Source organism: Eucyclogobius newberryi, unplaced genomic scaffold (genome assembly GCF_026437365.1).
Source record: "Eucyclogobius newberryi isolate DKJ021-1_F unplaced genomic scaffold, fEucNew1.0.hap1 SCAF_20, whole genome shotgun sequence".
NCBI lineage: Eukaryota > Metazoa > Chordata > Actinopteri > Gobiiformes > Gobiidae > Eucyclogobius > Eucyclogobius newberryi.
Genome location: NW_027315835.1, coordinates 23,014,710 through 23,038,115, shown reverse-complemented (window position 1 = coordinate 23,038,115; position 23,406 = coordinate 23,014,710). Strand labels below are relative to the sequence as shown.

Genomic DNA, 23,406 nt, shown 5'->3' with positions numbered 1-23,406 from the left:
CGCTAATAAACAAACACACGTGTAGCAGCGAGGCTTTTCTCTGCTTCTGCACGGGGTGAGTGCGCATGCGCACTTTCGCTTGAGTTCTCAAATTGGCAAAAAATCCTTCATTATTCCTTTACGTACATTTTACAGTGGATACTCTACTTTTTTCTTTTAAGCTGTTAGAGTTACTAAATCCCCCCCCCCCCCCCCCCCCAAAAGAAAAAGGAAGGTCATTTTTTGGGAGCTAATCAATCGAAACTGATGGACTGTAACCTCGGCAGAAAGCTGACTCTCTCACAAGCTGATGATGCTACTGCTAATACGACACCCCTGGAGATGAACGCTGCACAGACAAGTGCACGATCCAGACTCGGCGGGTCTCTGCAGGGTGGACCGAGGAGAGGACATAACTTTACAACAGCTGGCCCTCATGTTACATGACATGGCACCATGGAGAGCTGAGAGCAAAGAGTGGTAAAAGCCACTTTGGCGAGCCTGAAGGCGGGAGGAGATGCCAGGCGCGCTGCTGAGGCGGAACAACATATTTCAGATTATACGAACTGAGAGCCGAGGTGTGAAACTACAGGCGGAGAACTTTCTACTCACACATTTTTAACTTTGGACTGAAGGGTAAAAACTATTTGACGTATGGTTTGAGGGGTTACTTTTTAACACCGTCATGGGGAAATCCTGCCAAAAATGTTTTTTGTGAATTTAGGTAGAATTGTGAATGTAAAACTTTTCATTTTTTTCTCCTGCTGTATCTGTACTTTACAAAATTGAATAGGCTACTTCTTTGTCCCTGTTTCACTGTGAGACCTTTACGACCCACAATTTCGAGCTATAACAAAAGATTTCCCTATGACCAGTAATCACTTATCACACGGTGGATTGAAATGGTTCCCAAACTATGACTAAAGTATAGAATTGGTGGCTACATACTAAATTATAAATTGAAAAAAAAATGAGAAAAATAATTTTGTATTGTATTTTGTAAACATTTTCAACATTGAAAAGGTACAATATTATGTTGTCCCATAGATTGTACAACCACGATTTTCAATTCAGTTTAATTTTGTCTCATTACAAACAAATACAATATATTTAAATTTCTTTGCTTGTAACAATACCAACGTTTAATCTTTACTTTCTCCAAAGTCTGGACTCTGCTCCAAATCACATGCATTTGCCAACAAATAATTAGCTGTAGTTGATCTTTCTATAAAAAAAAAAGAAATCTAGCTGATCATTGAAATTCAATTAACTTCACAGTCGTATTTTGAATTCACATTTATTGCTTACACTTACCGTAGAAATTAGTTGGCAGAGAGCGTTAATCTTGTAAACGACACTGTGGAAAAAGTCTGTTTAAGAATATTAATCCCATATGGAAACATGGCACACTAATAAAAGTGGTATGCAGTAGCCCATATTAATTGCGGGCGGTTCAGGCTGAGTAAAGCGTCAAAAAACCTTTATTCCTTTATTAAAGAAGGTGGGTACCTTCGGTTTTGAGCGTTATGAACAATATACTTAATACTTATTATTTATTTATTTAAGGTTGTATTGTATATGGAGGAATTATTGTCACTCCAATATCCTCTTCCCAGCACAACTTCCATAGAGTATATATACATACATAAAATAATGTTTGTATTGAAAAGTAGATGCTTTTCTTCAGGCGTTGGTGTTAGCGTTCCATCTACTGGCAAAAAATCAGGGAATGACCATGTGGAACAGAACAAAAGCTAGTTTCCCCCCCGACATGCTTTTGTAAACACACTGTTGTGATTCACACAATTTGAGGGAGAAACTTTAAAACAGTGCAGAAGACATATGGCTTCATGAGTGTTTTTTGAGGCTCTGAAGGAGATTTGATTCCTTGTGTATGAATAAAGCTAAATACAACTCCAGGTTTGTTTTTGATGAGGGAACAATGTTATAACATTGTTAAAAGCTCCAAAAAGTAAATTTTGTAAATAATAATATAGTAAATATGTGTCCTTTAAAATATTTACAAAGACAATTTTATTCATATACTTCTGGTTAAGTGTTTGAGTAAGATATTATATTTTTTCATTTTTCATCATAGTTATTGAATTTAATATAATAATTATTGCTATTTATAGACCTAATTGTGGTGTGGTATAGAAAACAATTTAATTTAGCTAAATGTAGGTTTCAGGTCTTTGCAATGTAATATTTCTTACATGTGTCTCCTTTATTTTATATATATTTGTAAATGTGTAATTTTCTTTCAGTAAAACTTTAAGTAAAAGCAGTATTGCCTAAACGTAGGCTGTCCAACCTGGTTCTGTCCTAGCTTAGTCTTGTTTCGAGTCACCCTGGTTATGTCATGGTTAAATTGTAATTTGTCTTACCTGGTTTAGTCCAGGCTAAATAAGTTTTATTCTCATATTAGTAAATGTTTAGTCTTGAGTCTGTATTAATATATGGTTTAGTCCTAGTTCAGTCTATATTTAGTCCTAGTTATTACCTAGTTTAGTCCTGGCTTAGTCCTAGTTATTCCTAGTTTAGTTATAGTTTAGCTGTGGAATATACACCTGGTGCAGTCATGGTTTAGTTCTAGCTTAGTCTATGTTCAGTCCTGGTTTGGTGATGGTTAAGTCTTGATTCAGTCAGTTGTAGTTTAGTCCATGTTCAGTATTTTTTTACTTCAAGCTATTCCTGTACTAATACAGGTTTAGTTGGTTTAGTTCTTATTTACTTCGGGCTTTGTTTTAGTTTAGTCCTAGTTCAGTTCTGGTCTATTTCTAGTTTAGTCCTGGTCCTAGTTCAACCATGGTTTACTCTTAATCTTGCTACAGACTAGTCCTGGTTTAGTCCTAGTTTAGTCTTGGTTCAATCCATGTTCTTCCCTGGTCTAGTTCTAGTTTAGTCCTGGTTCACTCCTCGTTTTAACCTTGGTTTAGTCTTAATCTCAGTATAAACGAGTAAAAGGTCCTGGTTTAGACCTGGTTTAGTCCTTGCTCACAGTAAGTGCATTCTTTCCAGGGGACAGTCCAGCACCTCACTGACCACTGAACAAACAGCCCTCTCCGCCCAGTTTAATACTTCCTTTGCATCTCAGTGGCCCTCTGTCCTCTGCTGCCGGTAACCACGACGACCAGCCACTAGCCACAACATCATGCCAGAGACAGAAGCAGCATTGATTTACCCATAATTCAACAAGCTCCCACATGGAACTAGTAAGTAAACCAGACACAGACACGGCACAGACTTAATCTCACAGTTAAGCAGCCGAAACATGATAACGTAGTAATAAACATCTCCTAGTTGATGTTTTTTTCTTCGAATTTTTATGAATATAAAACGACCAGAGAGCAAAAATAAAAAGAACACAAGCCATACTAAACCCCAAACCAAACATAATCACGTCACATTTGAATTTGAATAAGAGTCCAATTTGGTCCACTGTCTCATCGCTGGTGAGGTTTTTGTAATCCATTTCTTTGTGACGGCCTGTTGAGCCTGCAGCTAAAAGTATCTTTAAAAGGTTTGAAAGCCCAAGTACATTTTTAAACTGAGTGGGATGGCAATGTCAAAAACAGTCTGCAGGACAGTCCAAAACATAACATGATGGAGGTTTGCCTCCTGGTTGCAACACCTCCAACAGTCTGCATTTCCTTGTGAGTAATGGGCACTTTGACATTGTGCTATGAAAAAACGTGACACATTTTCCCACTCTTCGTCTGTCAAAACAAGGTCACCCTCTTTTTTCCATTTCTTAATATATTTAGTAGAGTTGCTGTCCAGATTAATGCATTGATATGATGCAATTCATTATATTATTCCCATTGAACGTTCTGAGTTACAGTATAAATCAGAGGGTTATAATATCACTGCTTTGTTTAATTTCTTGGTTATAATAACTCCTTATTTGTAAATACCTATAAAAGTATTTTTTTCTCCAAGCCAAAGGATCCTTCAACATGTCATGTGATTTTCATTTATGCGCTGATAAAAAACCTTTAGATCTTAGACATAAGCAGCACATTCTGCTTTTAGACAAGGACATTAAATAACAGCGCATAAACCATGGTGTTGCTTCAGTCTAGCTGTGAGTAAAGTAATAGCATTCCTCACAAGCTTTTGAACAGATAATATAATGACATGTCTTTTTAGTAATGAGCCTATTAAAGTCCTTTACACAGGTTGATCAATTTACAGTAGCCTCCCTGGTGATACTACACCGCCCATCGGACACCTGCTCAGCAAAGTCTAGATATAGCTCAAGTCTTCAAAGAACTGCCATAGTAGCCTTTAGAAACAAAACATATTATACAATTATGGTAAATTGTATTTTAAAGGAAAATACTGCAGACAGTCGGTGAGCGAGTCTTCTAGATAACAGCTCATATTTGGTCATGGAGTTTGAAAATTCAAACAAAATGTCAAGTCACGGTTGTGCTGAGCTCATGAATAGTCTGCAGTCTTATAATTTACAGTCTGCAGTGAAATCTATTCCAGGGTTATCCCGAATTGATTAAAAGGATTAATAATGTATTTTATTATTATTTACATTCGTTTCCCCCACGTACCCCACATGCTCACCCGTGGGTTAGCTTACCCCCGAGTTACAAGGGGTTTGGTGAAGCACTAAAGACCCATTATCAAGTGTTATCCACAAACATAGATTCTTTTTAATGAAATAGGTGCTGTTCATTACCTTGTTGACATGTTTTGGTTGCTTAACTGTGAGCCATCTTTAAAACTGTCACCAGCATTTGTGACTTGGCGTTGGTCCCTCTGTCAGCTGTGGTTACTGTGGTTACAGTGGTTACTTCCTCCTGTCGCCTGATGGTCTCTGGAGAAGGGTGTTCCAGGTGTGAGAAAGGAGCAAGGCTTTGTCGAAGAGTTAATGTTTGCACCTTTAAATGTTAGTTTTTTTTGTTAGATAAACACATTTTTATTTTTTTTTACTTTTTACACATAAATTAATGATTGTAGCCAATGTATATATAAAAAAAGGATCAAAAATGTTAAGTGATTGCAAATGTAGAGGATAGATTTTGTGGTAGAATAGCGACCTCTTCTGGCCAACAAGGAAAACGACAGTACAACAATACATACCGTACTTATATATAACAGTAGCACTTTATACTAGTTAAAGTTTTAACTAGTGTAAACAAATAAAGTTTTAACTAGTATAGTGTTAACTAGTTTACTCTTAAATTAGACCAAATAAAGCATGAACAAAGGCTTAATGATTCGGACTTCGTAATGACCTTATTAAGGGGTCATTAAGAGTTAGTGTAATCATTAAGTAGTTCCAAATTCTGAATAATTCTGAATAAACTATGTATTCATGATGGATTAAGTATTTGTTCATGCTTTATTAAGTTTAATTTAAGTGCAGTTATCATGAAATTATATTTAACTTGTAAGTAAGGGTAAACAGAAACAAAAATAGAATGTTTTCCTCTATCAAAAGTTTGTTCTAAGCAAAAAAAAAAAAACAACAACTGACATTATATCAAAATATTATCCTGAAGGTGCTTACTAGATTATTCCACAGCACAGCCTTTTTCTATCTCACAGCTAAACATTTTAGCAAACAAATGCAAGAAACAAATAAAGAAACAAACAAACAAACAAACAAACAAACAAATACCTGCAATTGAATAAAGGCTTGAATACAACCTTTAGCCTTTTGCTAGTCATAAATGTTTTTTTCATATCACTATATATCATCTGAAAAATAAGTTACAATCATGTTTCTTGGTCTCCACTTTATTTATCTGGTCCAATAAAAAACAAAACAAACAATGGTTTTATTTGATTTTCTAAACATGGCTGTGTTTTAATTCTAGTCTATATTGATCAGATTACCCTTAAATATGATTGTCAGATTTATTTTATGATGCTTTTTTAGCATTATTACTAATTCCCCAAATCTCTATTTCACAATATCTCTGGCAATAAATGGTGTAAAGGAAATGGCTCATTGTTGTTCACACTGTATTTTGTCACATGATTGGAATGGATGTTTGAAATACATGTTGAAAGTAACCAAGAAATTGAAAAAGTGTTCTAAAATGGACAGTCCCGTCACATGACATCATTCCGAAGCAGCAATAACAGTTCACAATAAGAAATAAATAGAAAAACCCTGTTTGGCTACATTAACAGCAGTGGTGATCTCTGAGTTTTAAAGGAGATATATTATGCTTACATCAGGCTTAGAATTGATTATTATTTAACTATTTTTTTAATGATTTATTCACTTGAATGTAAACTAAAAATACAAAAGTGACACAAAACACATTGCTTTCATTTCACAGAGAATTCGAGATTAGTGTTACATACTTTACTGGTCAGTAGGCTCTGAATTATTTCAGTTTGTTACATTTACAGCACAGAGAACTCAAACTCTGCCTTTTGAGATCTGTTGCCACAGTTTACTTGCAGGTGAAAAAGCCATATAGCTGCGGACGGAGACTACGATACATTAAAGTAATTCAGCATTAGCACTTGAATATGTTAGCTGTAAATGCTAATAAATGTAATAAATATACTAACCCTATAATCAATCAAATCTACCTAAACGCATTACCCTTGACACCTGATTTATTTTCCTTATTTATAAAATATTTGGTGGTTTTCATGTCATTTGGACCCCAAAACAAGGCTGTGTTGATTTTTTTCCCAATAGCACTTAATATAATGGTACTTTTGGGTATGTCTTTAACACAAATTTGTACTGAAACACATTTTTTTAACTGATTAATCTTAATTGATGACTGAAACAAATCCAATACCAAGTCTAAACTATTGTATATTGTACATGTAAATACATGTGTATTTGGAGCTTTTGTAATACACTACAGCTTGGTGTTGGGTTATTTGCAACTAACCCAAAAATTAATATAATCATAAAGAAAAACTATGTTTCCAATTTTCTTTAATTTAGATAAGTTGTCTGATATGACAAACTGCTGTACAGTATATACTTATTTTATCCCAACTTGGAAATACACAGATTTGAAGTTTAGCTTGTTGCAATGGGTTGCAGCACCCACTCAAACCTGCCTCATAAACACTATAAAATGATTTACATGAACCTTATTAACAACCTAGAAACAATTCAATAATTTTACCATTTTGATTGTACTGATATCTATCTAGTTTTTACTTTCACTTTTAACCTATTGGACCAAAACAATGAAACTGCACAGGCTAGTAGACAGCAGAGGAACCATCATTTGTGCTATTGTGGATCTAAAATGAGTGTGTAATACCTCTATATATACAGTGTATTTTGCCCAGTGCAGTAAAATGCCTTACCTAGAAAATGTGTATCTTACGCTATATTTTATTTATCGCTTATACTATTTGATTAGATAAATTGCACCCCAATTGGAGGCTAATTCTTTACATGCAAATCCAGTTATAATCAGAAGCAGTCAGCTATTTGGATTCCCCAGCGTGTACGTAAACATAGTAACATAATACACTTAATACATAATACGTTTTTGTCCTATCATTAACGGCATAATTCAAAGATACGTAAACCAAACAAAACTCAACTCCAGATTTGACGATTTAAAGTTCAATAAAGCCCGCCGAGCATGATATATCTCCTTTAAATTCATGTGTATGCATATCAGACACTTTAACAGCACTTTGTAGATACATCTCTTGAGTTGTGCCAATGGTTCTGCTCCAAAGCGCTCGGGAAGTAAACACCCCACACACATTTAGCTGTCCCAAAAACTGTACATTCAATAAATAAACAATGCCTTTACATTGTTCGGCGACCAGTGACGTGACTCTAGATTACATAATTACATAGATTACTGGAAGAACAAGACAAAACCCAGGGGAAAAGGTTGGACAGGGAGTATTTTGGTACGGCGAACACAATATTGGAATTTATGACATCATGTCGTCTGATGTCCAGCTGCTTTCTTCTGGCATTTCCATACATTTGTCCATTTCCAATCTCCTCGCAAATGTGTACCGTTGTCCTCGTGTCCGTTCACAGTCTGATTTTATTTTGCAGGTGACAAGTCCAGATTAATTTAACACATCTTGGCCCAATGTCAGGGCTTGTGCTTGAAATGGGCTTCAACTGCAGAGACAAAATGCAATAAAAACGCTCAATTTTGTAACTGAATTCATGTTTTTTTTCTGTAGTTAGGTTGGATGGTAAGTTGACATTTAAGGTCCTGTACAGGCTAATGAATTATTCAGTTTTATTCAAAAAATTGCCTTGTTTTTTAATGTTTTTCTGATTACCATGTGTAAATATTCAGACAAAACCTTTAAGCCCTAATTTCTGTGCATATGAAATAGTATTGCTGCCTGCAGAGGATGAGCATTAGCTACGATTCAAACATGTTTGTAGTAATGGCAATTATGCTACTGGAATGATAAAACGAGTTTGAGAAGGAGAGCGCCACCTTACAAGCTGGTAAAACAGAGCATTTTTAAGTATATGGTTCAGGGACACAATGGCAATACTATTAGGTCAGGTCCAGTTACCTCCAGTTGATCTGTACAAAACATGTTCTTTATATTTTTTGTGAAATTACTTTCTTTCTAAATCTTTGTTCGTCTTCCTCCAAAATCCAACTCAACAGTGATGAATAAAGTGCAATTACATTCAGATTTTTTTGTATTGTTAACAAAAACACTAAAATGTTCTTCAAACATTTCTGAATGAGTAACTCGTGTCAGACACTGTTCATAAAGGCGCTGTCATAAATATTCGTTACTAAAATTATACGTTTATCTCTACTTTAAATCTAAACATACATTTTAAACTGTAATCCAACACTGGTGGAAAGTAGCACAATTAAAAGAACTGTACATAAAAAAACATTTTAGGTATCTGTACTTTATTTGCGCGCATTTTACAGTGGATACTCTTTACTTTTACTTCACTACACATCTGAGAGCAGGTATCAGTACTTTCTACTTACTACATTTTTTAACTAAACTGAAAGTGAAGTATTTTTTCTTATGGTTTTAGATCATTGAAGTGGCCGAGGGGTTTACTTTTTCAGCACGTTTATGGGAACATCTTTCCTACATTTTTAAGAATTCCTGTCAAAATGAGGCTACATACAGAACCAGGGTCATGTATTTGAATAACCAATAATCAGGATAATAAATCATTATTTATTGAAATTACAATTTAACGCTTGAATAGTTCTCAAAATCTCAAACAATGACTTCCTACTCTTATAAGTGGATTTTGAATGTGATACTTTTACTTTTACTTTAGGATCTTTTGCTCATTTATCTGTACTTTTATGTAGGTAACAGAATGGAGTACTTCTTCCACCACAGTAATCCAAAGCGTGTGACATGAGAAATAACATATTTAAAAAGACGTTCCACAAAAACAAGAAGGAGCTCCAGGACAAGCTCTGAAGGTTCAAGCTTTAATTATTATTACATTCTTATTTTTGTCAGATCAAACTTTTCAACACTAGTTTTATGTTTTGCAGTGTGACAGCTAATTTATCATATTTTTTATATTTTTTAACGTGGCAAACCTTGAGTGAAGTGCAGTGCAGTGTGACAGGCGACGTCATAATGCAGCACGTGTTAAATTATCGCAAATTAAAAGAGTTGGACCCAAACTGATGTAATGCTTGTTAGAAGCTTTCGTTACACTTGTTATAGAAAGGCTTTTGCTGCAAAGGCGTGTCACAAATATTTCCATGCCAATGACAAGTTGAACTACTAATTTTCACAGTTAAAATTCTTATTCATATATATTTAAGATTATTGCATAAAAATGTAATCCCAGTTTGGCAATTTTTTTGGTTTAAAATTGTACTTCCTGGTTGTAAATCATGACGTCATGATGGGTGTAAATTGCCCCAAACTTTAGGACGGAGTCTCCCTAGTGTGATATCATTATGTTTTGGAACTCTGCTCTCTCAAACACTTAATCGATGTAAAACAGTTTTATTCTGCCAAATAAAGTAAAAAGTAGAACATCATCAGCTAATAGTAATATTCTAACAACCCTCATTTGCAATATCATCTTGGCAGACTCAATCAGTCAATTAATATACAACATAAAAAAATGTAGAACTAATTGCAGTGTACAAATGTATATGTAATAATACCTATAGGAGTTTTTATTTATAAGAGTTATTCTATTAAGAGTGTTTTTTAAACTTCCTATATGTTATCTGTCCTTTTCCTCTGTATCTACCTGCGTTGCAACAATGAAATTTCCCCATGTGTGGACAATAAAGGATTATCTTATCTAACCTGCATATTCCTGTGGCCTCATTGGTCGGTTGATGACCCTCTGAAACGCGGCTATCCAATCGCGTTGTTCGGCCTCTGTCTCACAGGCGAAGAGGAACTTGCGCTCGGGCGTTACTATGGTGATGCCGTGGTTCCAGTGGTGGCCCTGAGTGGCGGGGGGCAGACCAGGGAGCACCGTGTAGCTGTTCTCCTTGCTCCCAATGAACACCTCTCCTCGGGCATAAGCGTCCTGCGGCACAAGGGCACCTTCAGCCAAAGTATGCAAGAGCCAAATCTGGAGCGCGCACTCAAGAGGATGTGTACAACATTTATTTTAAATAACAGTACTCTAGAAAGAATGCAAATACAAAATTGTTATGCATAACGTGGACATACTGTATCAAGTGTACTATTATCCTCAACCAGGGCCCCCAACCTACTGGAACGTGGTGAGCAGGACCACTGGGTCGGCCTGATAAAAACAAACCCCAAAGTGCCACATACAAGATCTTATCAACCCTCAGCCGTCCCTCCCTCTCCCCAGAAGTGTTTGCCCTCTCCCTCTGAAAACGTAAATGTAACACAGTAAACTGAGTACAGCCCACCTCAGCATTATAGATTTAGTTTTTTAGACAGAGACGTTTCAACTGAATGATTTTCTATGAGCACGCACAAACCGGCTCCGCACGAGCCTGACGCAGCGGCTGAAAACACATGGAGTACGTGCAAAAGTAAAAGTACTGTACTTTATTATTATATTATGATATTAATAATATCATTTTCACAGTGGATATTTCTTACTTTTACTTCACTGCATCTGAGACTGCCACCGCAGGTATCTGTATTTTCTACTTCCTTACATTTTTTAACTGGACTGAAAAGTACAATTTAAGTATTAAGTATTAACTTTTCATGGTTTTAGGAGTTATTTTTAACATTTTGAGCCCCAGCTTTGAAAAAACAAGAATAAATACATCAAATTCACTACAAAAATCAGGAAACTGAATCTACACTACACTACATTTAACGCTTTAAATTTTTACTTTTTACTCTTTAAGTACATTTTCTGCTACTTTAATGCTAATTTAATGCTTTTTTAAAGTCGTTTTTTTATTTGAGTATCAGTAATCTGCAGATAAAAGATCCAAAGAGTTGCGTAAAAGCCTTTATAAGAGGCATTCCGTGGGTGTTTGTCAGATATTCCGCTATATCGGCCTTTTACAGTTACTACAGTTTTTGGCGACTCTACTTCCACCTCTGCAGAAAAAAAGGTCCAGTTGTGAGTCTAAAACAGGAGAAGGAAGTAGAGATTACCAGAGGGTCTTTGAAATACATGAGCCTCCTGTCGTCCATGGTGAACCACCTCTTCTTGAAGCCTTCTGTGTGCTGCAAAACATGGATACGTCAATGTCGCACTTGTCACATTACAACATGTTACAAAGATTCCTGCTGATTGATTTAGAATTATTCTGCGTCATAGATAAATGGGTGCTAAATACTGTCATATCAAATGCATAATCACAAGACACTTTAAATACTTGTAGCTATGAATAAATTATATTATGATGTTTTCTCTGTAGGTTTAGAACAATTCACAAAATTAACTGAATTATTTTCTATATTATTAGAGGTTGGCAGTGGTGCAGTGGGTTGAACGTTCACCCACTAACCAGGGACTAGCTAGTTGCCAAAGAGCACGAACAGGTAATTAGACATGAAAACCTGCACATTTCTCCGGAGACAGCATTATGCAGTTTTAGAAATGAAATGATGAGTCCTTGAAAGAAGACGGTACAAAGTTTTGTGGCTGTTCTTATGTCTAGACAGGTTATTTTCACTTAGCTTTACAAGGAGCTGTTTCCTTGAATTCGCAAACACTTATTTCATCGTTTAAAGTGCTGACAAGATAATGAAGATCAACGAGAAGTGGCTACTGACCTCCTAGGAAAATATGGGGTTTCATTTTGTAGACATGTAACAGATGAAATGATCTTATCTTGTCTAGTATTCTGTGCCATCATTATTAAAAATATTCATGATCTTTTTCATTTGATTGCGCTTTCTCCCCCACTGAGATTTTGAATTTATACTGTACAAAAGACACATTACATTGACTGTAGTTGTTCATATGATAAGGACGAAGTGTCTTGCCCAAGTACTCCAATTTTTGCTGGTCAACAGGCGTCCTGCTAAGTTGACCCAAACAACAACAAGTAGTACTTTTTACTGTAAAATTGGAAAAATTCAAACATTTTGATGTTATACCAACCCAATAATAATGTTCCAAGTTTTATTAAAGGTGTGGAGGCATCGAAACTATGTCAAATGCCATCTGCTCTGTATAATTCAAAATGCGGCCCACGGTGAAAAAGGTTTGGAGACCCCTGCTCTGAGTTCTTGATCTCCCAAATATTACAGACATCATGAAATGGACTTTCATGTGTTTTTATTTATTACATGTTTTGTTACATATGTGTTTGTTTGCTGACTAAGCATCAGCATTGTTAATATTAATCTTTGAAGCTGACTAATTAAAAAAGCTTGTATTTTAACTCCAGCTATGTCACATTTCATGCAGTATTGCAGTTCTTTATAATATTGAATCATAATACCAAAGTGTATTATGTGTAATGTGTATTTCTAATACTTGTTCATATCAAATTGCAATATATCGTGTATTGTAATACATATTCTATCGTGCCCTCTGTAACATGATAGTGATTGTCCCAGCCCATTATGTTTATTTTAGTCTTGTTTGGTTCGAAAAATTTTTCATTTGAAGAAAACATTCAACCAATGCAAATCAAGTGTTAGAAGTGTAAGACTTCACAGCATTATTTGCTATTGTACTTTAAACATGCTTGAGCCTTTACTTTGACATTAATCTCATGAATAATTATGTATCTACTGAAAGCACAGTTAACTTTAGTCAGACGTTCCCTCAGGAATTGTGTTAGCGCTCAATCTACTCCAATCTAACTCCAGCCATCAGCTCAAACAATTCAATAAAGTAATAAACTATATCTTCACGCTTTGTTAACAGCAAATGCTTTTAGGAATCGCACTGACAAACCTTAGGTCCTGTCTTCTCCATGAATCCCTCCCTCATGAAGTTTCTGGTCAGCTTGGGCACCAGCTGTAGAAGACAGACACACCACAGAGAAGACAAGATGGAATTACCTTCTGGTGTCGTGGAAACAACTGGGACAAAAGATCTGGTGCTGATCTGGTGTTCTCCTTGAATGAATCCAACATGAGAGAAGATAAGTCTGTACCTCCTCATCACTGGCTCCAGGAAACGCCACCTGGAGGTAGTGAAAGCGCGCTGCTCGGATAGCGTTGAACCAGTCAACCATTTCCTGGAAGATAAGTCATGAATGTCGTGTTATTTCTTTAGGTTATTTACAGAGGTACACACAAAATAACTCAAATATTATAATATTTTAGATTCATATAAAATTGTACTGTGTCACTGCTCTAGTTGATCTGTTTGGAATGTTCTACAATATGGCATTATCTATCACCATGGAGACAAGCCAGTGACGCGACCAAAATACTTCTTTCAAGGTATTGTTGAGTAATAAAACTGTGGAACATTCCAGGCAAAGGAATGAGACAATGAAAATAAAATAAATAAAAAATAAATACATAAATAAATTAAAATAAAATAAATAATAATAATAATGATAATAATAATAAGCAAGCAAAATGCAAGTTTCTAGGTTAGAGTAAACATATGTTGCCATTATTATAATTATGATTATGATGATGATTATTAGTAAACAAATAAAAAAAAACATAATGTAAAATACTTGCTTCTATAGATTTAAAAAAAAAAAGTTTTTTTTAAAGTTTATAAGATATCCAGATCTCGTCTGTATTTTTCTTCCCAACAAAATGAAGTAAGAACATTTATTCTGGCTGTATCAATTTCTATGATTTGTCCCAAATATGTGCAATTTATAGAGATTATATTTTTATGCAAAAAAGGCCTTTTTTAAATTTTGAAAACAGTACAAGATTAAACAAAAAAAAAAACATTTATGTGAGAAAAGACAGGAGAAGTCTCTAAATTTAAGATAAAATGACCTGCAGTGTCTGACCATAATAACTTAAAATCTATTAGCCAAGACACACCGTCAAATTAAGTCCCTGAAATGTATTTCTATAATTAAAATGAAGCAGGAAATGTACGTTTACTTTTACTTTTCTGTCTTTTGTTTGAGGTGTGAAGCGTGCTGCGTTCAGGTGCTGTCCAGACACTTCCGTCTCGGCCTACTGCAGAGCTGTCAATAAAGCCACTCCAGAGGCAGAGTGACAGGCAGGTGCACAAGCTGAACTCACTGACCTGCTCCTGCTGCAGCACCTCCACAGCCCCAGCAGAGGGCGCATTGTGCTTTAGCTGACACCGACCAACTGACTGTTAATGCTTCTGTTTTGTCCTGTTTCCAAATTGAGCAGTTTTGACAAAAATGGTATCATCAAATGCTAATATTTATAATATATATATATGTGTGTATGACCGTTTTTTTCACCCCTCGTTTAGATTATAAATAATCGTGTATCAAGTGTGAGTCGAAAAGAGTTGAAAAATCTGTTATTTTACAAACAATATAGTTTTTTTCATCAAAAACACTAAATGTGTAATATATGTGTCAATTCCTGCTCATCTATTACATTTTAGTGTTACGATTATTGTGAGAAAAAACATCACGATTTAACGATTATTCACAATTATTGAGACTGTGATCAAACAACAGTGAAATCTTTAGTTTTCTTTCATTTCCACATGTTATTGTTCCTTAAGTTTGTGACCAGGTTTGCCAAATGTTACTTTCTGAAAGACAAAATAAATGAAATTAAAAACAACCAGATAGTTATCTTATCTTATCTTAAAAAAGTACCGGTAATTTACATTTAAGTCTATTTTTTTGGACTAAAAATTGAATTGCTTCTAAAATTATCTCGATTATTATTTTTTGGTTCACATAACATGGAACCTATGTATTGTCCAATAAACAATTATTTGATTATTAAATTATTTAAATCAGTATTTCAATAATCTATTATTGTGATTAATCAGGCACAATTTGTTTTACGCTTAAGAAACACTGACAATTTTAACATGAATTAAACAAATTAAAAGTGTTCTCATAAATTTCTACTTGTCAAATAATAATTTCAGTGGCATTAGAGGATCATTATGAAACCTAAAAAAAACATGAATTTAAAGATATGTAAAAGAAACAAACCAACAAAAAAGAAGTAAAGTAAAGAATTAGTGTGGGTCATTTTAGCTTGCAGCAGTATGGAGTTCACACACACACACCCAGACAAAAGAACTGGTTTTACTGTACACACTTTTCTCACACTCCAGCTCCAAAAGTGTGGTGCGTTTGTAGGTGAGAGGTTTCCTGATTACACCTGGAAACGGCTCCGAGGACTTGAGGCTCCGAGTTTTGTAAAGAATTGGTAACTTTCTTTAAACATGTATGCATTTATTAAAGAGTAAAATGTTGTAATGTTTTTTTGATTTCTTCATGTTTGCTGTTTGTAGTTCCCTCTGCGTACCATGAGACGACGACCATTATTATGTTACTCCTGCTGTTGGGAAGTAAATGAGCTCTTTTACTCTTATGACCCTATTTTATTGAATCAGTTGTTACATTTTTCATTGTTTGTTGGTTTGTTGCCCTCTCTGTCTCCAGCAGAAATCGTCTGGCTGGTTGGTGAAAGGCAAAATGACTTAAAACAGGCTTAAAACAGTCTCAGCTGCAATGATATATACAGCCGGAGGAACAAATAACGGCACTCTTTTGGAGGAGTTTAATCTTCTCCCTTCTGAGAATGCCCCAAACAGAACTCAGTGGGCCAGAGCGTCCTTTATTGCTGAAGCCTTAACAAGGATGAATGCTCTCTGACAACTCAGGGAGAGAGTATTGTTGCTGATCCTGAAAGGAATGCATTTCTGCATCTTCAGGCATGAGTTTAAGGTGTGATCTTGTTTGTTATTGTATTGTATTGTATTGTATTGTATGTGTATTGAAGTTAATATGCTCTGCACAGCAGCACGCTCGCTAGCTCACTGTGTCCTACAGCTAATGATAACTTTATGAAAACGTAAAATAAAACAAACAACCAATACAAATTAAAAGTGAAGACTACTCAATTGTTTGTATTTGTGTATTACTTCAGTTTTTATTTAAATGTATCATTATGCCAGAAAATTAGCATTAGCATTTGGTCACAAATCTCTTTTGAAGTTTCCACCTTATTTGTAAATCCTTGATTATGTCATCAGTGACATCCACAACTCGCTGTCCACTGGCTGATCTGTCCAGATTTATTGATTTTAGCACGTCAAAAACCTCATAGAGACAGGTTCCTGGTTTATGGAGAATAAAACGCACTATAATTATATGCAGACAACACACAACTGTCTGTATGTATGCATTTTTATTAATCGATTCATTAATAGTTGTTTTTTTTATATCAATTTGTATTTTCATGTTATATTATTGTAAGTACACACAAAAGTGAGCAATGTGTCTTTATTGCAGGTACTCAGGCTATAACACGATAGTTGTTGCTCACCTTGGCGTCGCTGTGGTACACAAAGATGTTGCGTGTGCTGTTGTCCTTCAGGTATGTGATCTGCAGACCACAAGGGTTGCCGATCTTCGCCGGCTGGAACGTGGCGTTGAGGGTCTCAACCTTCATGACGGCTTTGGGCTCTCTGGCCTGACACACATAAAGACACATAAAAACAAGTTTGAAATTCAAACATGGGATTCTTGTATTAGTTTAGCCCTTTATATTTCAGTCTTAATGTTAATCCTCCTGGATATTAAAAACATATGTACATTTTAAATCTAATCACAATTGCAAAACATTCAATTTAGGCAAGATTGAGCAGGTGAATAGGAAAAAAATCTTAAATTTAAAGGTATCAATTTGAAACATATTAGAGGGTACATAAAAATAAAAATAAAAATATGTATAAATTAAATGAAACATGATGCTAATGTTTTTGATCATATTATGTTTTCACGTATAAATAAGGCATTATGTGTGTGAAAATTAACAAATTACGCATATTTGGGACAAACAAACATTGTAGAGTTTGGTGTGTGTACGTGCCACTTTAAGAACTTATCTTTATTTATCTATGTGGGGGAAATGCTTTAGGAGAGAACAACCTTTGAAAGTGCAAAGTCCTATATAAAGCTATGGATCTACTGTAAATATTTGTGTTTTCCCCAGACTCTACTCCCTATTAATTAAATCGGATTTGTGCAGATTAATTGGTGGGCCTTGTCTGCCATCCTATCAAATGCAAATTACTTATCGAGGCAAAGTAACGTGGAAACAAAGTAATTGTTTCTACATGAAAGCTTGTATGTTGAGAGAGCCAACAGACCAAAAAAAGCAAATATGCATAATTTTGCAGCATGATTTTTACCAAAAATCATTCACCGTATCAACATCTGCTTTTTAAAATGCATGACTTTCTGTTTTGCATTGTCACGAGCGATACTCACATCCTGCTTGTTGAAGTACTTGAGCGCCCCCTCCCTCTCGGAAAGGATGAACTTTCGGCTGAGGAACTGCCCGTTGTCTCTACCCCGTTTCCATAGGAACCCCTCTCTGTAACCTGGCAGGGGAAAGAGAGAGAGAGAGAGAGAGAGAGAGAGAGACTCAAATATCATCACAGTGAGAACAATCTGATTTCCCTGTGTGGCTTCTCATTCTTACCAGAAGAATTCTATATTTAAGTTGGTCATAGTTGACAGCGTTAAAAATACAGCAATTTTTTTTACATGCGAAACAAATTCATCCCAATATTTTCCATACGGCAATGTCTCACGAGTCTCCGATTGTCTTATGGGGAAAGATTGTGTTTTTTTTTTGTTTTTTTTTTAAAGATAAATCAACTACAATTTTGAAATTCCAGGGTAGAAAAGCCAGTTAGTTTTCTTCTCTCAAAAAAACAAACAAACAAACCCAGAAACATAATATATTCTAGCCTTCAAATTGTATTGTTTATTAAATATTTGTTGTATTGAGTCTACGGTAAAGTATGTAATACATTTGTATATGAAACACAAATCTATAGAAAAATATACATATAATCCACAGAACATTTTGGAAATTGATTAGAATTGCTCCTGTTGATCCAAAATCTGCACAATTCTTTACCAAAATCACTACATTTACTTAAACATACTTTTTACTTTATGTTTAAACTGGTACTTCAAAACTTTATGTAAGTAGATTTTATATATGCTACTTTTACTTTTACTTCAGTTGTTTTTTGCACATGTATCTGTACTTTTAGTTAAATAACACAATTTCGCACTTCTTCCACCAATGCTAAAAATAAAAAGTTCCTGTTTTTACAGTAAAATTCTGTACATTGCGCTCTTTAAAAAAAAAAAAAAAAAAAACAGAAAACGTTGTATTCTTGCACATTGTTTAAACGCAGCCTCTTTTCGAAATTGGAGCTGTAATGACAAAGACATTTAGCTTCTTGCTGTAATCCGAGCGCTCATTTCAAATCATTTGTAAATCACTAAACAGCGGAAAAACCAAGAGGATGTGAGACTCAATGTAGCATGAAACCACCACCGCCGCCGCATATGGACATTTGACTGCGAGTATTTTATGCCGTTCTATTTTTAGAGCCTAATTTATTTTCTCTTTTGTCTATTTTGGTGGAATCCTCAGCCCACGCCGCATGTTTCTCTGATCCAGATTCTATTTCGGAGGCAGGTTCAATGTACGTGACTCACCACAATTTTATACATTTGACTCCGTGGAGATTTGAGAAAATTGTTTGATAGTAAGATATAAAAGGAGAATTAACCATTAACTTATACAGATAAGGTTTGCCCGATAAAGCAGTGCTCATATCTTTATATCAGTGTTTGAATAAGTACGTAACTCTAATTAAATTCAAATATAGTCATTATACATCCACATTTACATAATACACTTACCGTAATAGCTTTTCTCTTTGCTAAACGTGACTTCACATTTATGATCTTTACACCAAACAGCTAGTAGTTAAAGGTGTACTTTGTAACTTTTCCAGAGGAGGGTCTGTTTCCTGCTTATTGCTTTACCCGGAATGTTCCAGTCTAGCATTGAACTAGCTTGCATTTATCAAATTAGGTAATTCAGTTTTATTGCTTTATTGCTTCTTTCTGTGTGCAGGTCGTGAGATTTTTCCTTTCCGGTACGCACAGTTTGACGCACTCTTTTATAAATGAGGACCTGGAACTTGGCCTGGTGACATCACTTTCTTATCTCCAGGTTGATCGATTTAATGCAATAGTGTGAAACATTCTCGACATGTCAATAACCATGGACCATAGTGCATCAAGTGTTTAGAGGAGAACCAACTTTAATGATGATTAACTTTTAATCTTCTTACAACATTCATCATTAGTTTCAAGTTGATTCCTGCATGTTTGAGTAATCCTGTATTGTCCTGCAACTGAGGCTCGAGTGCCCAGAAAAGTTGTTTTCACGTACCGCCTAGCCCCGCCCACATCCCTGTACTTATTATTTGGAAAATAATAGACTCTGAGTGACACGTGAAGGGTTCTAAAATTTCATAATGCCAAAAATAGAAATGTATGTATGTATGTAAATGACAATCCACATCCTGTTACAGTAAAATGTCGCTTATCAGTTCTGCAGTTTTGAACAGGAAGCCAATGGACTTAACTAAGCTGTTTTACATCAGTTTTGTGGTTTAGAATGAACAAAATGTAAAATGATTATCTACTTATGCAAAAGTTAATATTTCGCCTTAAAATAATCCGGTAAATGCAACCAGGAGTCCTAATTTCAGCATTTCTATAAAGCATCAATCGCACTGTTTTAGAACTTAATAATGTATGTAATGTAATGTAGAAATAATGTATGTATTGAAATGCACACATTACTTTGTAACAATCGGAAGTTCTTACGTGAGGACTTGAGTTAGCAAGGACTCCATCTACTGGTAGCAGAGGGAATTACCATGGGGATATAAACAAAAACTAGCTTGCACTAACTTTTTATAATGAACACAATTTTGACAACAGAAAAACACATAAATCTCGCAAAGATTTACTGACTTAAAAATAGCACAGCAGACTTTCCAAGAGATTTCCAACTATGATGCCACAAATTGATGCAATTTGAGGGGAATGGAGCTAAATACAACTCCAGGTAGGTTTTTGGTGAAGTTCTTGATGTTGAAACATGGAAAAAAGCTCAAAAAACATAATATTTGCAAAATATGTGTCCTTTTATACTCTTACATGGGTTTAAAAAGTGAACTTTGAACATAAATTCTAAACCGAATCACAACTTCTCTTAAATGACCCTTTAGTCCTTTCATTTTCTCAATCATTTGTTGTAGTTCTTGCCACAAAATCCTTACCACACTTGCATTACCTCATGGATCAATAGCCTTTCCTCTTTCTTTCTCTCTCTCCTCCTCTCCTCTTTTACTTTTGCATTCACCAGATCAATGCTCGCACTGACCGCTGTACGGTCATTTTAAACTCAATTTTTAGCCTCCGTAGACAATACCACAATGCACTGCGCACAATAAACAAAACTTATACGTAACTTAACTTAAAAGGCACAATGACTCATAAGATACTGTGTGCGGATGATACTGTAACAATAAGAGGATGAGGTCACCAGCAGCCAATCATAGAGCTCCACTTACAGCATGGACTGAAATGTACACCATCCCAGCTCGTATGGCCTTATTTGGATAAAGTTCATAAAATTACACCAGACAAAATGCAGTATAGGATAAGAGAATGTTAATAATTTTTTTAACTTTTAATTTTTCAATCAAATATCTATAGTATTGTACATTTAAGTACATACTGTACACTTTTTTATGTATGGTCTTGTCATTCATGTATTTTCCCCCCAAATTTTTGTCTATTTTTGTCTGGTTTTCAACTTAATTTAGCCCCAGTCTAGTCTTGGTTTAGTCCGAATGTAGTCTTGATATAATCCTGGTTATACTTGGTGAAAAGTTAGAAAATCACAGTTTAAAATGCAAGAGAGACACCTGGCATTGCAATAACGATCAATCAATTAATTTCTATATGTTTATTTATCAGGGACAATGCACATAAAAGATTGACCCACCCGGACAGAAAGACTCCTGCTTGGAACTGAACCAGACACCTCCGTGCTGTATTTATTAGAATATATGTACAGTTTCAATAATTTTACAACCATTTAGACCGCACAACGCCATCTGCATTATAAAGTCATAATTATAAAGAATTATAAAGTCAACTTTCTTAAAACAGAAGTAAGAGTAAAAAGCAGCAGTCCTCTGATTGAATGTGCTTTGATGCTTGGTCCACCCTAGTTTCACTTCGCTATATAAAAAAAGCAGTTTGAAAGCTGTGGACGTGCCCCCAAAATGAATGAATGTGAATGTTAACAAGTTTGTGACAGCAAAGGACATTTAGGATTTAATTAGGCTACATACTTGGAGGTGTAAAATAAAAAATCAGGTAATGGAGCTTTAATATGTCAACAAAATGAACCAAAGAATTTAAAACAGTCCTGTTTTGTTTCGGTAGTTTCCTTTCCGGAATAACATAACATTATCGGCCATGTAATCCAACTCTAACTGCATATAACTGCCATGATGTGATTACAATAGCCCCATGCTCCATCTGGGTGGAGTCGCGGATCAGAACCAGTTCAACAGACCAGGCCTGTGCTCACCTGCAGAGTAGGGCTCCTGCTTCTCGATGAACTCAAACTCATTTCTCTCGTACTTGGCCCGGATCCACTGCTCCCTCAGCAGCCTGAAGAGGTGACATGGGGAGAAGGGCGGGAGGGATGGGGGGAAGAGAGAGAGAGAGAGAGAGAGAGAGAGAGAGAGAGAGAGAGAGCGAGAGCGAGAGAGAGAGAGAGAGAGAGAGTTTAACTGTCAGCACACACCAACGCAATGAAAAATGAGGCAACACTCAGCGGTTACTACTACTGCAATGATGACGACAACTACTACGGCTGGTACGTGGACACAAAATCAACAATATTTTCAGCACGGCTAAGAGATTTTGGAAAATACACTCTGATAATGATAATCTTTTGCTCTTTTAACGGTAAAGCGTTTAAAGAGCATTTGCATTTCAGAGAAGATGTAGATAAAGAAGCAGAACTGACGGAAATGGAAACATGTAGTAGAGGTTGTCAAAAGGTATCAAAACTCAGATATTAAACGATACTAAAACTAGTATCCAAACTAGATACTCATTTGAGCAAGCATCGGTACTTTAAACAAAGCACATGAACAGGACAAATTTGGACATTTCCTTAACAGTTTTCAAATTATTTTGTGTTTTATCCGAACTAATATTAGACCACATGGTAACATAAAGACAATACTATTATATTGTGTTAAAAATGACTGTTGTTTTTAAAAAAATAGAATTTTTGAATTGGGGAATCAAAGTTGGTATTGAGCCTATTCCTTTCTATCGAAACAGAGTTTAAAATGTTAGTATTATGACACCAGAAGATGACTATACTACAACAATTTGATGTTACTTAAATAATTGCTAATTGTGATAATTCAAATAGCAATTTTGAATCAATAGCGATTTATCTTGCTGCACTCTTACCTCAATGAAAAATTGATTGTGTTGAACTTTTTGGAGTTTGTCTTCTCCCCTCCCTCAACCCAAATGACAGACTCTATACACCTGATTCCAGAAGCCCACCTTGTCTATTATTTGGGAGGGGTTTTTGAATGTCAATCAATCAAAATCAAAGGCAATGCAAAACAAAGTAAAAACAAACAGCACAAAATAAAATGTTACTACACTACAGTCGATCCTCTGTTAGTAAAAACATGTGATTTTGTGCAGAGGTCAGACTTTAGAGGAAGAAATATGAATATTATTTGGGTTGAATGGTACATATTAAAAGTCTGTTTAGTTTATGTTCATGAAATCATTACAACATTTTTAGAAAGACCAAATAAAATTGAATTGAAATCGAGAAGGATTAATATGGCAAAAGAAAATCGTGATATGATATTTTTTAACATCCAGCTTGAATTAGCTCCAGTGCATTTTCAGTGGAAGAGTTAGCGTTATCCACCAAACATCTCAAACATGACCACACATACTGTAGTAACATCAG

General features: G+C 35.3%; 1 protein-coding gene across 1 annotated transcript in view; it reads right to left on the bottom strand.

The window, feature by feature from the left end:
- Positions 1-7,891: 7,891 nt before the first annotated feature.
- The window catches only part of LOC140369239 (arf-GAP with dual PH domain-containing protein 1), a 51,786-nt gene continuing 36,271 nt past the window's right edge, over positions 7,892-23,406 (bottom strand). The window contains exons 4-11 of the mRNA XM_072456514.1: positions 21,982-22,064; positions 17,763-17,875; positions 16,816-16,962; positions 13,497-13,580; positions 13,295-13,357; positions 11,536-11,607; positions 10,243-10,471; positions 7,892-8,080 (exon numbers count right to left, since the gene is read on the bottom strand). Of these exons, the coding sequence (XP_072312615.1) occupies positions 8,052-8,080; positions 10,243-10,471; positions 11,536-11,607; positions 13,295-13,357; positions 13,497-13,580; positions 16,816-16,962; positions 17,763-17,875; positions 21,982-22,064 (820 nt within the window). The 3' untranslated portion in view covers positions 7,892-8,051. The remainder of the gene's footprint in view (positions 8,081-10,242; positions 10,472-11,535; positions 11,608-13,294; positions 13,358-13,496; positions 13,581-16,815; positions 16,963-17,762; positions 17,876-21,981; positions 22,065-23,406) is intronic.